At 43.5% G+C, this 14,114-nt stretch overlaps 1 protein-coding gene across 11 annotated transcripts in view; it reads right to left on the bottom strand.

Moving 5' to 3' along the window:
- Positions 1 to 214: 214 nt before the first annotated feature.
- PEAK1 (pseudopodium enriched atypical kinase 1) overlaps positions 215 to 14,114 on the bottom strand; it is an 81,591-nt gene continuing 67,691 nt past the window's right edge. For all 11 annotated transcript variants that reach the window (XM_015872439.1, XM_015872450.1, XM_015872445.1 and 8 more), the window contains 2 exons: positions 13,148 to 13,896; positions 215 to 7,391 (listed from right to left, as the gene is read on the bottom strand). In XM_015872439.1, coding sequence (XP_015727925.1) covers positions 6,243 to 7,391; positions 13,148 to 13,896 — 1,898 coding nt within the window. In that variant the 3' untranslated portion in view covers positions 215 to 6,242. The remainder of the gene's footprint in view (positions 7,392 to 13,147; positions 13,897 to 14,114) is intronic.

The raw sequence follows: 14,114 nt of genomic DNA, 5'->3' as shown, positions 1-14,114 counted from the left end.
CGGAGCTCTGGCAAGAACTGAGCCCTCAGGATGCTGGGTTGTTCTGAATACTTACAAGCAGTGTGATTGTCATGCAGAACCACAGCACTGCTCCGATGTATACGGTGTCATCTGTGCTATGCTAATAAATTAGCATCTGCAACTACCATTTTCCTCAGAAACACGAATTCTAAGCTAACTACCTCGAAGGAAAATGAGAGAAGGTGACGTTTGCTGGAGTGTAATAAAACTAGTTTATTTACACAGTAACATGAATGCCACAGAGTACACAGCAAAGTACCACAGCAAACCAGAGTGTAACCGCCCCTGATCACAAAGGAAGGCTTGAAGTTGATATACTTATATAAAAACGTGTACATGTTGATATGAAGCACCAGATAAAGCAACGCAACCAGGAATTCCAAGTACAAATCACCCACAAGAATGGAGTTCAAGAAAAACAAATCCCCTAATTGAAGGGATTTGAAAGAAATCTCGCTTATAAAAGATGATCCATTTTGGAACCCCAAATTTAAAAATAGTTTCCCCCCTTTTCTATTAAAGAGCAGAACACACTGTCAGATGCTCAGCATAACCAAGTCTGAAAAGAAAAAAACCCGAGGATTTCAAGTGCAAAACCTTCCAATACCAACAAGCCAAATGGTAAAGAAACAGAGGCCCGAGCCAGTTTTGAAGAGGTGTTGCTTAGGAAACAACCGTATTCAAACCTACACAACCTTAAGTATATATTATATACACAATATATAATATATTTTCAGATTAAAGGGGGCAAAGAATACTTTTGGGATACAAAAACCCATGTACATACATACATACATATAAATGTGCCTGCACACACTCATATATATTTATGTATATACGTGAATGTATATTTCTTCCACATTAAAAAAAATAAATCCCTGAACTTTTCCCCTTGGGTTTATGGAAATCTTCATAATCTGAAGTACGATCCAAATCCTCACATTCTATAGAGTGGGAATATGCTTATGTACAGGTATGCTGAGTGTTTCATTCCTGACTGGTGACTCTGCTTGATCTGAAAGCATTCTGTTGTTCCCAACTAGATGCTGAGTGAAGCACCAACAAGGAGGCTTACAGGGAATTATTGAGATTACATTCTCTGCCTGCTCAAAACCACCATCCTTCTAACGCTGCACCCAGGTAAACAGCAAAATCCATAGGATTGCCAACCAGAATTTCTTCTGAAAAGCATTTCCTTTGTATTCCTTAATGTGTTTGGGATCCAGATGATAATTTATAGAGTATCTCCACAGGTCTGCTATTATAGGCATTAAAAACCCGAGTTCTGCCCCAATTTGATGTTACATCACTGCATAACTGCATCACCATTGCATTCCTGTGCCATGCCCCGAGGGCTCTTTGTGCAGTAGGTTTTACAGGAGCACAACCAGCACCATCTTTGCAAAGCCACAGCTGAGCACACAGCCCAATCACGCACTGAGCAATGGCCATGCACTGCCTGCACAGAGATACGCTCTTGTTTGGAGTAAAGAGGAAAGGAAATTGCATTAAACGGTCTGATTCAGTTACCATCATATCCCTTAGAAAAGCGGCGACTGATTTAAATAAAACCAGAACTCTTTAATTTACATTTCCACATGAATTTGTTATTACAAACAAAATATATTAACTTCAGTGGGGCTTCTCAGCACAAGAGCTGAGAAACAGATACATCTTAATTCAGCAGCAAATACTATTTCTATATGCTAAAGTCACGGCCCTACAGTGCAAAGCCGCTGAATCAATTCTCTAAGTGGCCAACTGCTAACACACATCTGATTGATTTTAATAATATCTTTTCCTGTTATGTTGGAACTCCTCTGTGTTAAAATGTCAAAATGATCCATTCATACCTTGTGGGGGCTGCTGGGATGCGTGGAGCACACAGGATTTAAGGTGGTGTTGAAGTAAATGCTGGGTGCTCCTGTCTGCAGGCCAGCAACAAAGCATCCCAGCTTGTGCTGTTGGTTTCATCATGTCTGAATATTGTAAAGAGACCAGGCCTCTGTACTGGACACTGCTGAGCCTCTAAAATAAGATTCTGGATTCCCTCACTCCTGAAAATTTCCAGGTCAGGTTTTGCTGATAGACTCTCTTTATATTCACCTGGTTATGCACATTGACCGTATCAGATCTAAGGAATAAATAATTCCAATGTAAGAAAGACAGAACAAACCCTCGGTAACACCTCAAGGAGGAGGCTTCTCAGAAGCCCTCTTGGTGTACATTTGATCCACAGAGCGCGGTGTGCAGCTCATCCACTACCGCCCTGGGGACCAGCACACCTTACCTTCACTGCTCCTTCCAACCTAACGCAGCTCCTCGTCTCCCAGAGCTGAGCTTGTGCAGCAGATTGTCAAAGCATTAGGCTTGTTTCGATGCGACCGTCAGTCTAACCAACCAATTGGCTCGTCCTGTTCTCCCTGTGCAGATGCAGTTCAAGACATGAAAGCTCACAGTGTTGGTTGTTAACCAGGTTTCTGCTGTACTACAAGCAACTCAGAGGAATGGGTTCACCTAACTGCAACTTCAGAAGCAGATCTTATTGGATAGGTCAACTCCGTGTTGTACAAAGTACGGCAATTAATTAATTCATTCATTAATCTCTCCTGCATCTTAACGTGGGCAGTATCATTGATAGGGCTATTACAAGAAGAATCAGATTTCCACCAACTGACGGGCTTCGTTTTAGTTTTTGGACAAGGCACTAAAATGTTGTGAATCCAATCACTGCGTCCTCTCTGTAACATTAGAGAGGGTTTTAATGGCTCTAATGAGATCAGAAACCACTCATCACAGTTCCTCAAACAAGCACGTGATTTTCCAGAAGTTACCTCCACTGGAAAAATTCTTTAGAGTTCATGATAAAAATATCTGAATGACAGCTTTTATTAATAGAAAAATATATATTTACAATCAATACTGTTATCTGAGATTTGCAGCTCTTCCTATTTCTTGAGCTCAACTGAAAGTGCGACTGCTTAAAAAGATTCAAGATCTGTGCACGTATCCGTGTGAGTTAAAGCATGCACAGCCAGGGGTTTCGTTCCTGCCATACACAGGATCTCAACTGCAAACAGAAGGGGTTTTTTTCCTTTTGCTTTGCAATTATGCTGTAGCATTCTTAGGGTCTGTTTACAATCAGTTTAATGCATACATTCTTGGATATTTATGAGGCAATATCTGTTGCCAGGATGAAGGACCACCACGAACATCGCCATCACCAGCATCAGAGTTATGGGCACACCTGCAAAGTCAGCCTCAAGCTCCCCAAAGGAAAACCTCAGGCCAGATCGTGTTTGACTTCTCTAAAGAAAAACACACACAACATTACAAATTGCTAAAGTTTACCCAGTGCTGCACAAGAAGGGATGGGTAGTGAACATCTATCCATGCTCGATTATACTGCAGAGTTAAAGTGAGTATTGGTTCATCACAAAAAATACAAACAGAAATTAGATAGCTAGAGATACAAAGGCTTCGGACCAGCTGCTTTAGATACGTATGCTTGTAAAACATTCAAAATTCAACTTTGCATGTGCGTGTTGACATGAAAGTGACTCTGAAAACACGGAATCCTGCTGGCTTCAAGGAACGAGCCCCCTGCAATGACAAGTGGTCCAAGAACTGCTCCAGCAGCCTACATGAGCTGGGTGGAAGTTATGTGCACGCAGGCACTGTGAAACAAACACAAACCAGACCACAGAGAACACAAAGCCCTACTCTTAGCTCAGCACTGCGACTAACAGCTAGCAGATAGGATGCACGTGGCTTGTCATGCTCGGTGTATGTAAGCTGTGATGGTGCTGCCCTCCTGTCTCCAGGTAAAGCAGGGCTGCACCCAACGTGAGTGTGACTCTTTGTAAAGGTCCTTCTACAAGCTGCTCGGCAGTAGTACAGAAACTTTCTTTCCTGATGTAGTGAAGCACCTCAGTTACATACATTGCACAGTCTTTTTTTTCCCCATCGATGCCGCCATCCTCACCTTCTTGCCAAGAAAAGAAAGAAAAAATACATATCACATGAAAATATATTACCCTTATCCTTGCCTGATCCTTCACTGATACAGCTGAATCAAACACAGGAATCATCATCAGAAGTTTCAGAAAGTCTTGAGAAAGGTCACAGAGACTGTCTACATACTACAGCACAATCGATGTAGGCTTACACAGCACTCAGCTTAGCACTGAGAGATGCCCCAGAAGAGTAACACAGAAATTTCACCCCCTCCAAATGAATGGTGTGGATCCAGAGCTAGTGTTGCTGACCTTAAGCCTGCAGGACTGTTTGTTCCGTTTCCACGCATCCGGTCCAAGTATTGCATGCGCTGTATAAAGTGGCTATTTGTTTCAAGGCTGAAGTGAATTCATTCCTCACAGTTTTAACAATTAAAATGAAACATCCACCCATAAGAGGAACACATGGATAGCTGCATTTATGTGCCAGGAAAGTGAAGGAAGGGGCTGCAGATCTAGCATCCGGTAAAGGCTGGTGTGTAAAGTGAACACTGTAACATACAGCTTTACAAAATACATACAAGAATTGCACATAGATCCATAGAAGAGAAGCACAGGCTCATAACTAGGGCTGTCTGCTTTCCGTCACCTGGGTTAGAATATTCAGCATCACCTGTTCCTCTACATCCAAATGAGTTCTTCAGAGCGATTCAGAGAGCAATGCAGAGCCCAGCAATACTGAGCAAATACATCGTCTGTTCCACGGTTCTGCAGGAAACAGCCACCAGGTCGGGGGAGGAAGTCAGCAGCTGTCTCTACAAATGCAAAGCTCCTTCAGGTTGATTTTTATTCAGATTCTGCTTCTTGTTCTCAGTAATTCCTGCTCCAGTCCCAGCCCCGGCCTTCAATGATCTCTGAGCTCTTCTGCCAATGTGCCATTTTCAGGGTGCTGTCTATAACAACACGAGCACACGCTGCTTACAGCAGACAAGAGAAGCACAGCCAAACACCGCTGCGGGAAAAACGGATCACGGTGCTGTTAGTTGTGGCTGCCAAACGTAACAGCTCCCTCGATAATTAACCAATGCTGTTTTTGCCCCTTGTTTTTACCCTTCGGAGAATTGCGTCTGCAGTAAAAGTGTCTCCATGTGGCCTGTTAGCTACACACAGACGAGCTCTAAACACTTCTGTCTCCTGCCAACATGCCAGCAGAGCCAATTTCAGTCCCACTTTGCAATATGGCACAAGAGACAAGAGCAAACCAAAATAAAACAGAAGAGGTGGCTGTTATTTTCAACCCCAATTCATAGCAGTGATTGTCAGAGAAGATTATACATGGCCTGTCCGTTTCAAGTCAGGCTTTAGTGCCTTCTGCGATGGAAGGGGAATTTCAATTGCCCACCATGTGTTGTGTTTTCATGGCATAAATGTGGTTATAGCTACAATACATCAGCCGTCCAGACTGGTGAGAATCAAGTAGGGGAAATAGGATAGACTAAGTGTGCATATTCTGCTTTTTAATGCAGGTCTTAAGCCAAGGATAGCAGTCCAATTAAGGCAACGCTGCTGAAATCAAGGATGAGATTAGAAAGGATGCAGGTAGGCAGCGTGTCAGATGGAGAGGAGGGAAGAGAACAAAGCACAGACGCTTACTGCCTGCTGACATGGGTGCAGTCAGCAGGACAACCTCATCTGCAAGGAAGAAAGAAGGCATAAAATGTAAGAGAAAGAGGAGAATCCATTTGGTTTAGACCAAAGGAGAGTCCAGCCCAGCTGTGGGGGACCGGGTGAGAAGAAATTCTGCATGGGATGTGGAATGAAAGATAGGGGGCAAGTTGGGTCATTCATCTCCCATTTACAACTAATCCATCTCTGCTAACAGTCACTGCTATTCACAACCAATGCTACATACAGAAATGGCAGAAACTACCCAGAAGAGGAGGGCAATTGGTTTACTGCAGTTATAGAAATAGTGGTATTGAAGTTTTCTCTCCTTTTCATCCAGATATTTATCTAGTTACAAAGTGTCTGGTCCAAATGCAGTCGTATGTATAAAATGAATCCCTAAGAGGCCTGGCAAGAAAGCAAAGTTCTGTCATACTGAGTACAGGAGGGAATCTCTCCAGTTAGAACCTATTTGCTCAGAGTTGCTGGCTTTGACATCTAGGCCTTTTCTTAAACACTTGTTCAAAGTGTGAGCCCTACGGCAGGCTGGAGTGAGGGCTGGGCTGGAGGTGCTTTGTAAAAAGCAGCAGGTCTTATAAACTAGTGCCGCTGCATGATTCTCACAATGCGATGAAGCGAGTCTACAGTCGCGAAAGCCAGATACTGACAACAAAGCCAGTCTTCCAGAATCACTCCACAGTCCCTGTCGAAGGACTTCTCTGCAAACTTTATCATCAGCAGCGTCCTTTTGATGTCCAGCCAGTTCTGAAGTACAGCATCTTTCCGGGCCGGGTTGGAAGATGTTCTTAGAGCATGGAACAAGTCCTCACGTGGACCCCAGAGCAAACACTGAAGGATTCCCTTGGCTTCCGATATCAGGATCCTCTCAGAGGGGTTGGGATTCAGCAAGCAGCTGGCAAGTTGTTGAAGCCCTTGAGAGTAGAGGGAGCGGCAAGGGATCTTGGGGAGATCAGCATGAGTGTACTCCTTCTCCTTCAGCTTTGGATTCTCATCAAAGGGATTGGGTAAGTGCAGCATTTCGTAGATAAGGATGCCAGTCTGAAATTCATCGCACTTTTTGTACTGGGTTGCAGTGATGATTTCTGGAGCCAGGCGGGACTGATCCCGCAGGACCTCGGGATCTACCATATGACTCTTCTGCTTGGCCTGCGAGAAATTGCTCACTATTAACCTGGCTGGGCAAGCGGAGCTGGGACTGGGCTCCACGGACTCAGAGCTCAGAGGGCTGCCTCCTGGTCTAGAATGAACCAGCAGCAGGTTCTCTAGCCGCAGATCACAGTGTGTGATGTGGTAGGGTTTCAGGTGCTCCAGGCCCAAACACAGCTGTAAAAGGAGAAGACAGACCTGCCTCTCATATAAATCTGGGCTTTTGGCATGGCGAGGAGCAGACTCTCGCACAAAATCAGCCACTGTTAGGTACGGCACCTCTCGTGTGATGACTACAACACGGCTGCGTGGCTTGCTGATGGTCCCCTGGTTACTTGAGCTGTCCTTTTGCGAAGCCTCTGTATTGGAAGGAGTCCCTCTGTCCTTTTGCTCAGGTTCTTCTTCTTCTTGCTCTTCTTCCACTTCTGGTGCATCACTATCCTCCCATGGAAGGAGACGAACCGGCACTTCAGCAAGGAAATGGCCACAGTCCTGTTGGATGTTAAAGTTGATTGCCAGACTCTGCCGGATCGACAGGCTGTGATAATACTGCTGTGACTCCTTAGCTTTGCTCTTACAAATCTGGGGGAAGAAAATAAACACAACAGATAAAACTATCCATTTGTACATTCTTTAGGTAACACATCTACAGCCTGGTGCTATATACAACGACTGAAACACTTTGTACCGAACTGACCTTGGCACGTGAATGTATTGCACTGGATTGGATCTGTAACTGCAGATCAATATGTGCAAGCAGCTCACCCTGTGCACATAATATTGCCTGGAAAATACAGTTCAGGCATGTAGTGCTTCCAGTCACAACAGCAGCTGATACATGGTAACTCTGCAGTGAAACCTACAAGACAGTCAGTTGTTTATCCATATAATTTCATTTCCTTTTCTTCCCTCAGCTCTGTACGAAGCTGGAGCAACAACAACAAAATAATAGCAATAAGATTTATGAATAAATATGCATAGAATATCTGAACATCAGATGGCTGCATGACTCAGCGTGGCATAACAAGTTACCAGCTATCAGCTGAGCTAAATAACTGCATTCATGCTCTTTGCCCACTGTAATTGGAAACTGAGATCCTACACGCTACCACACATCACCTCTTCAGTCAGGTGTGTGGGGGGGGATGGACAGATTTGCTGTGGCTCAGAGGACTCATTAGAAAATGGCACCTTAACTGCTTTCAATCATTTGTCAGCATCCTGAGCACACACTTCCATTTTGCTCTATTAAACTATATCTCATTGCTGCCCAGAAAGATCTTGATATGTACATGATCACCATAATTATCCTCATTAATTGTGTGCACTGTCATAACAACTGGAAGCTCCAATCTCCTTATGACAGCCGCTGGACCACCTCTGCTATGGTCTCTGTTCTAAGGCATTTACTCATCAAAGCTGCAGTCCAACAGAGACTCATCTGTGCTGACTGCTGCACGTTAATCACAGTTCTGCTAACTACACTGAGGCTGTTCAGAGCCTGTAAGTGCATGTTTTAACCTTTACAAGGTTGGAGCTGTTATCCAGGATAATTGTTATCCCACAGATACCCAACAATGACAGCTTTTGGACACTTCTCTTATTGCCCTTGTTCAATACATGCGAATATATGGGCACACGAACAAGCATCCCGTATCTACTGAAACAAGAAAGCTGAGACCTGATTAGAGAGATGCATTTCCTGCCTCTTGCTTTTTGTTTACAAACAACGCGGTGTGAGAAGTGGAAAAGGCAGCTGCTTTACTTAAGGCTGATTAAATTGGTGACTCCACAAACACCGATATTTGTACTCCAGGCGTTTTGTAATTGACAAATGGGAACGGAAAGTTAAGCTGTCCAGAAACAGCACCTACAGCCTGCAGAATGAATCAGACACCTGCTTGAATTCATAAGACAGTGCGTAAAAGAAAGACCAGCAGCAATGTGATGTGCTTTTAAGTGCCTGATTACTCTCCATCCTCCTGCTGAAATACAGATGCACGAGTCCAGGTAAGTATTGGGTTTCAGACTGCAGATTCTCACTGTATTAATACCTTACAGAATTCGCCCAAATGTGCTGCAAGTAGTGCAGACAAACAACATTCTCCTATTGAGCGGTCCCAAGTCAGCTGATAGAATGAAATTTCACTTACTGGCTTTCAGCAGAACAAATGGAATCAGAAAGTAATAAGGGCCAAGAAACTTTTTGAGCTGCTTTGTTATTTTCTGTGTTGCACTTTACACTCTGAACTTTATATTCCAAATGTGCAATGGAGCAGTGAATGCTGGCCCTTAATACCACTGATGTATAATAACATGAGCCTTTGTGTTTTGTATTGGAACAACCCCACCATCACCTGCAAATACAAAGTGAATGACTGAGATTTAAAGTCAACAAAGTAAGCGAAGCAAAGTAAGTTAGGCAAGCAAAGCCTACATTTACCTTTGAAAACATTTAAGGGACAGGTTGTGAAACCCGATGGACTCATTAACAAGTATTTGAGGTTATTTGTGATGAATTGCAAAAGAAGCTGATACAGGGCTTTTCTGCTGGGGGTGGTCACTGCTATCTCAAAACTGTGAGTTAAAATCCAACCCGGTTTTCTTTGAGGGATTCTTAAAGATCTGTCTGTCCCAGTCACCTATTGTTAAAAACATGTATGCAGAAATCCTGCTGCTTTTACTAAGCTCTGAAGAAAGAGGTTGGCTTGAGTTTGACAAGCCTTATTTCTAATGCTGATAATGGGCTGGTTGTTCAAAAGGCGAAGCAATGTTAGTAAAAAGCCCTTCCTTATGATGCAAGAAAGCAGTGAGATGAAAGAAGAGAGATACGAGTATGAAGGAATGGGAATGTTCCACCTCCCTTTTTGCTGGTATCACAGAACCTCAGGTAGGCTTCAGCTGGAAGGGACCTCAGTGATCTCTGAGTTCTGCCCCCCCGCCCTGCATGTGTCTTCCAGGAGAATCTGTTCCATCATCTTCCCAAGTACAGATGTGAGGCTCACCAGCCTGTAGCTCCCCATCTCCCCATCCTTCCCTTTCTTATAAATGGGAGTGATGTTTCCCCTTGTTCAGTCACGGGGGATTTCACCTGACAGCCACAGCTTGGAAAGCAGCTCAGTAACCACATCAGCCAGCTCCCTTAGGACCCTGGGATGGATGTGGTCTGGCCCCATAGACTTGTATACATTCAGTTTCCTGAGGCAATCTCTGACTTGGTATGTACTGTTCTTCTCTTCAGTATATCCACAGGAACCAAGCTTTGGTCATGCTTATTTGGACAGGACAAAGTACTCTATATCCTGCCAGTTCTTCAATATTCTTCTTGTTTTTTTTTTTTTTTTTTTTTTTTTTTTTTGGGTTTTTTGGGTTTTTTTTATCCTTGCTTCACAAAGAAGCAAGATTTTAATGTTAAAACCTGTTCTGCATTAACTTTTATTTTTCCATTCTGGATCCAGTAGCCCACTGCACCATAGGCTGACTTCCATTTCACCAGCAGGGAATCTCATTTCCACTCTGTCCTATGCATTTTTACAGGGCATCAGTGAATTTAAAGTAAGATGAATATTGTGGGAAATGAATTTACAAGTGCTGCAAATGAGAAACACAGAAGATCACAAAGGCTGCACCATCTGTGCTGCTCCGCTGTATTACACACAGGGACAACTGCAAATGAAATTCTGTGTAGAATGAAAGCTTGCTAATCCCAAATTGATAGGTTGTTCTTGGCACACAGTTTTCTTTCTGAGGAGGCCAGTTTGATCTCTGATTGACCTCATTTTCTTGATCTGGCCTCGAAACAGAGCTTTGACTTTTTAACGATGTGCCAGAATGCAGAACTCTGCACTATTAGAACTGATCTCGGAAGGGGCTGAAGTTTAATGTGGGTGGCTTTATTTTGATCTGCTGCATGATGTTCTGGGGTGACATATGAGAAAAGCTCTGCAGGCTCCACTACGAAACCACCTCGATAGGAAAAAAAACCCCAACAAATCTCAGCACACCAAGAGACAAACTAAATATAACTGGAATATAATTGCCAGCTGCAACTAGGAAACTGTCAGCCAATACTATTTATTTCTGCATTGCTCCACTTTACACACGGAACGGGAACCTTGACAGGAATGTTTCAGTGCACCAAGAAATTCTGCCACCCTGAAGCAATCAAAACAATACATTTCTAATTGCTTGTTTAGAGCTGTTTGTACCTTTGTACATCCTGTTATCCTACCTGACCTGCACTGCAGCACATGCCTATGGCCAGACCACGTGTAGTGAAGGCCACAACCCCAGCTCTTTGAGCTCCTTCCATCTGCACGGACTCTGAACCATGATTACTATGTGTGCCTATCACATTGCACTATCATTTCCTTGAGAGTTTGATACAGAAAGTAGCTGTTGTTTCCTTCCATTCCACCAGCACAGTAATTAACGTTGTCTAACCATGATTCATTCTGCGTAATTGCATTATTACTGTCTTTTTAAGATCCCTGGGACATTGCTGCCTCATTAAGTCTGCTTAGGGATAGTAAGAACTGGACTTGTCCGGTGCACTCTGCAGAGGAAACTGGTTCTCGATCCTGCCCTTATTTCTGCTTTGGGGCAAGAGGGTTAAAATGACAGAAACATGCATTTATTTGAGGCAGACGATGACATTATTTGGTTCATACAAAAAATACTCATAGTAGTAAATCTGGTCCATTGTCTGAAACTAAATTTGAACAATCCCTGTGATATAAGAGCAACCTGTTAGAAGATCCCGTAAAAAAATCCTTTGTAAATCAAAGCTGAACTCAGCGACAAACATTAAAGCAATGCTGAAATGTACTGAAACTCATCTTAAGGGGAGAGATCCACTAACTGTAGTTTAAATTTGGCAATGCAATTCAGTGTATTAACACAGAGAATGCAATAATAAAAACAACTACCAAAGAAGCGTAGAACTCAAGAGAGCCCAATCTGAGAGAGAAAATGGAAATACAGCAGTAATCCTGTATGTTGGCCTTGCTTGGCTTATAAAGAAATCAGAGGGCATCTGTAGTGAGAATATCTTCCATCAGCTGCAAGGGAGGGCATTTCTGAGAATAACTTCTTGTCTTCACATGACAGCACAGCAGCTCATTGTGACCTCCAGCTCAATGATACCACAATGGATACGTCACTCAGCTTGAGTCTGCCACATCTATTATGCTATAATACACTTTTGTAGTCAGAGAACTATTTTTCATAACAACATGTGAAAAAATATAGGGTGTATTTGAGCGTATGACACTGCTGTGCTCTGGCCTTACTGGCTTTGTATCTATTCTCTGCCTAAATGTCTTAAGTAAAACAACAGCACAGGTCCTGCCTGACAGGGAGCACTTTCAAGGCACAAACACATTGTGTGAAGAGGAATCATAGTGGTGACAACCCATATCTGCCCAAGTAGAGAATTACAACTCTGGGTCAGAAGCAAGGCTTTCTGCATCACTGTGTTAAAAGCAAGCTGAAGAGAACCTGAGTAACACCAAACTCGATTCTGCAAGCAGAACAGATTGGCAGATAAATTCACCACCTTATTCATGATCTTTCCCCAGCTGCTTTGTACCACAAAGCATCCATATCTTACACATCTTTCCCAGAAGAGGGCCTTGGTTACTTAAGGAATGCAAATGACCATGCCCACAAATCTGCCTTAAAAATGCCCTTTCTGACGAAGGTGTCAATTGCAACAACCTTACCTTTCTGTTATTCACTTGTTTTTGTATCTTTCCTGTAAGCAGTCACTCAGGAGTGAAAGCAATGTTTTGTTCCTTTAAAACAGCACCTTTCCGAGAATGTCAACATGCTCTGTAAGGAATAGTGACTTATGTCTCACACCTGTGCTGGGTAATAACTGCTTTATCTCAGTTTCAGTGAGGAGGAGGCAGGAGTTCAGCCATGTGCTCAAGGACATACAGGAAGTCTGACAGAGCTGTGACTCTCAGCCGTCTTTCTCACTGTCCTCCCACCCGATAAGCACTGAGAACTGGAGAGAGGCAGAGCTCAGAAAAAAATAACCTACATAAAACCTATGAAGTATCAACACCTACTGAGACAGCTGCCAACCGTTCATTAACATACAGCTTCTAATAAATCTGGAGTTGCAATAAAGAGATGAAACTTCCAACAGCAGGTACCAATGCCAAACATGGCTCCCGACAGAAGGAAAAGCCTTTGTCTTGGGGTTCTTAAGTTTTAATACAACAGTACAAGTAATGCTGTAGGACCAAGCACACTTGGGGGTACTGCAACTATGGTTATTCTTACATTTTGTCACTTATACTTAGGGTCACCGCTTCCCAAACCCCTCTTACCTTGACTGCATAATTGTTGAGAGGATCTTTTGCATAAGAAGCTGGATAGTAAACTGCATCACCTGCCTCGCAACATGGCTTGTCACTGGTGAGCCTGAAATCCGACCAGCTGTCTACTCCAAATCGCAGCTGGTCTTTTTGTCCGGCCATGAACAAGTCTTCACATTTAAGTGCCAGCTTCTTCAGTGAATCAGTGTGAAGGCTCCGGATTTTACCCACCACTTCTTCTCGATTTTCTATTCCTCGATAAAGTGCTTGCCTCTGTGGCTTCTGGACACCTCTGCTCTGCTTAGACTGCGAGATACGCCTCCCTGTCAGAGACTCCATGCTATTGGAACAGCGGTCCTTAATACTGATAGTGGTTAGGCTGGAAACACTGTTAGTTGCTGAGGTGGTTGTCCTTAACTTTTCCCTAGGCCTGTCCAAGGAATCTCCCGACTCGTTGTCCAGTATCTTGAGCTCCAAGCTGACCGAGGAGCAGGCGCTGCTCGCTTCCCAGTTGGTGTCAATGTCGTAGGTGGGATTGGCCACAATGCACAGATTGTTCTCAAGAACTTGCTTCTGGAGGTCTCTGGGACTCGGCTCTGTGTTAGCTCTCAAAATGGTCTTTTTTGGCAGTGGAGGGGGTGTTGGCTGTAAGTTGTTTGCTGTCTCCTGGTCTACTATCCCTCCAAAGGCAATGGCATCATCCAAAGCTCCCTTTGGCTGCCTCGGCTGCTTCGGAGGTATCATGGCTGCTCTGGACTGTCCTGTGAGGTAAGGAAATAACAGTAACTCAAGATTAAAGTGTTTTGCATCTGCTGCTCACATTTGCACTTCGCAAACAAGTTTAAGAAGGGAAAAGAAAGAAGCTGATGAGAATCCCCTCCCCCCATTTGGAGAAAAACAGAATATATATATATACCTGAAATGATGAACTAATGAGAAAGCAAAATGACTAAGTCAGCATTGTGCATCTATTATCACG

Source organism: Coturnix japonica, chromosome 10, assembly GCF_001577835.2.
Source record: "Coturnix japonica isolate 7356 chromosome 10, Coturnix japonica 2.1, whole genome shotgun sequence".
In the NCBI taxonomy this organism is placed as follows: domain Eukaryota; kingdom Metazoa; phylum Chordata; class Aves; order Galliformes; family Phasianidae; genus Coturnix; species Coturnix japonica.
This window is presented reverse-complemented; position numbering and strand designations above follow the sequence as displayed.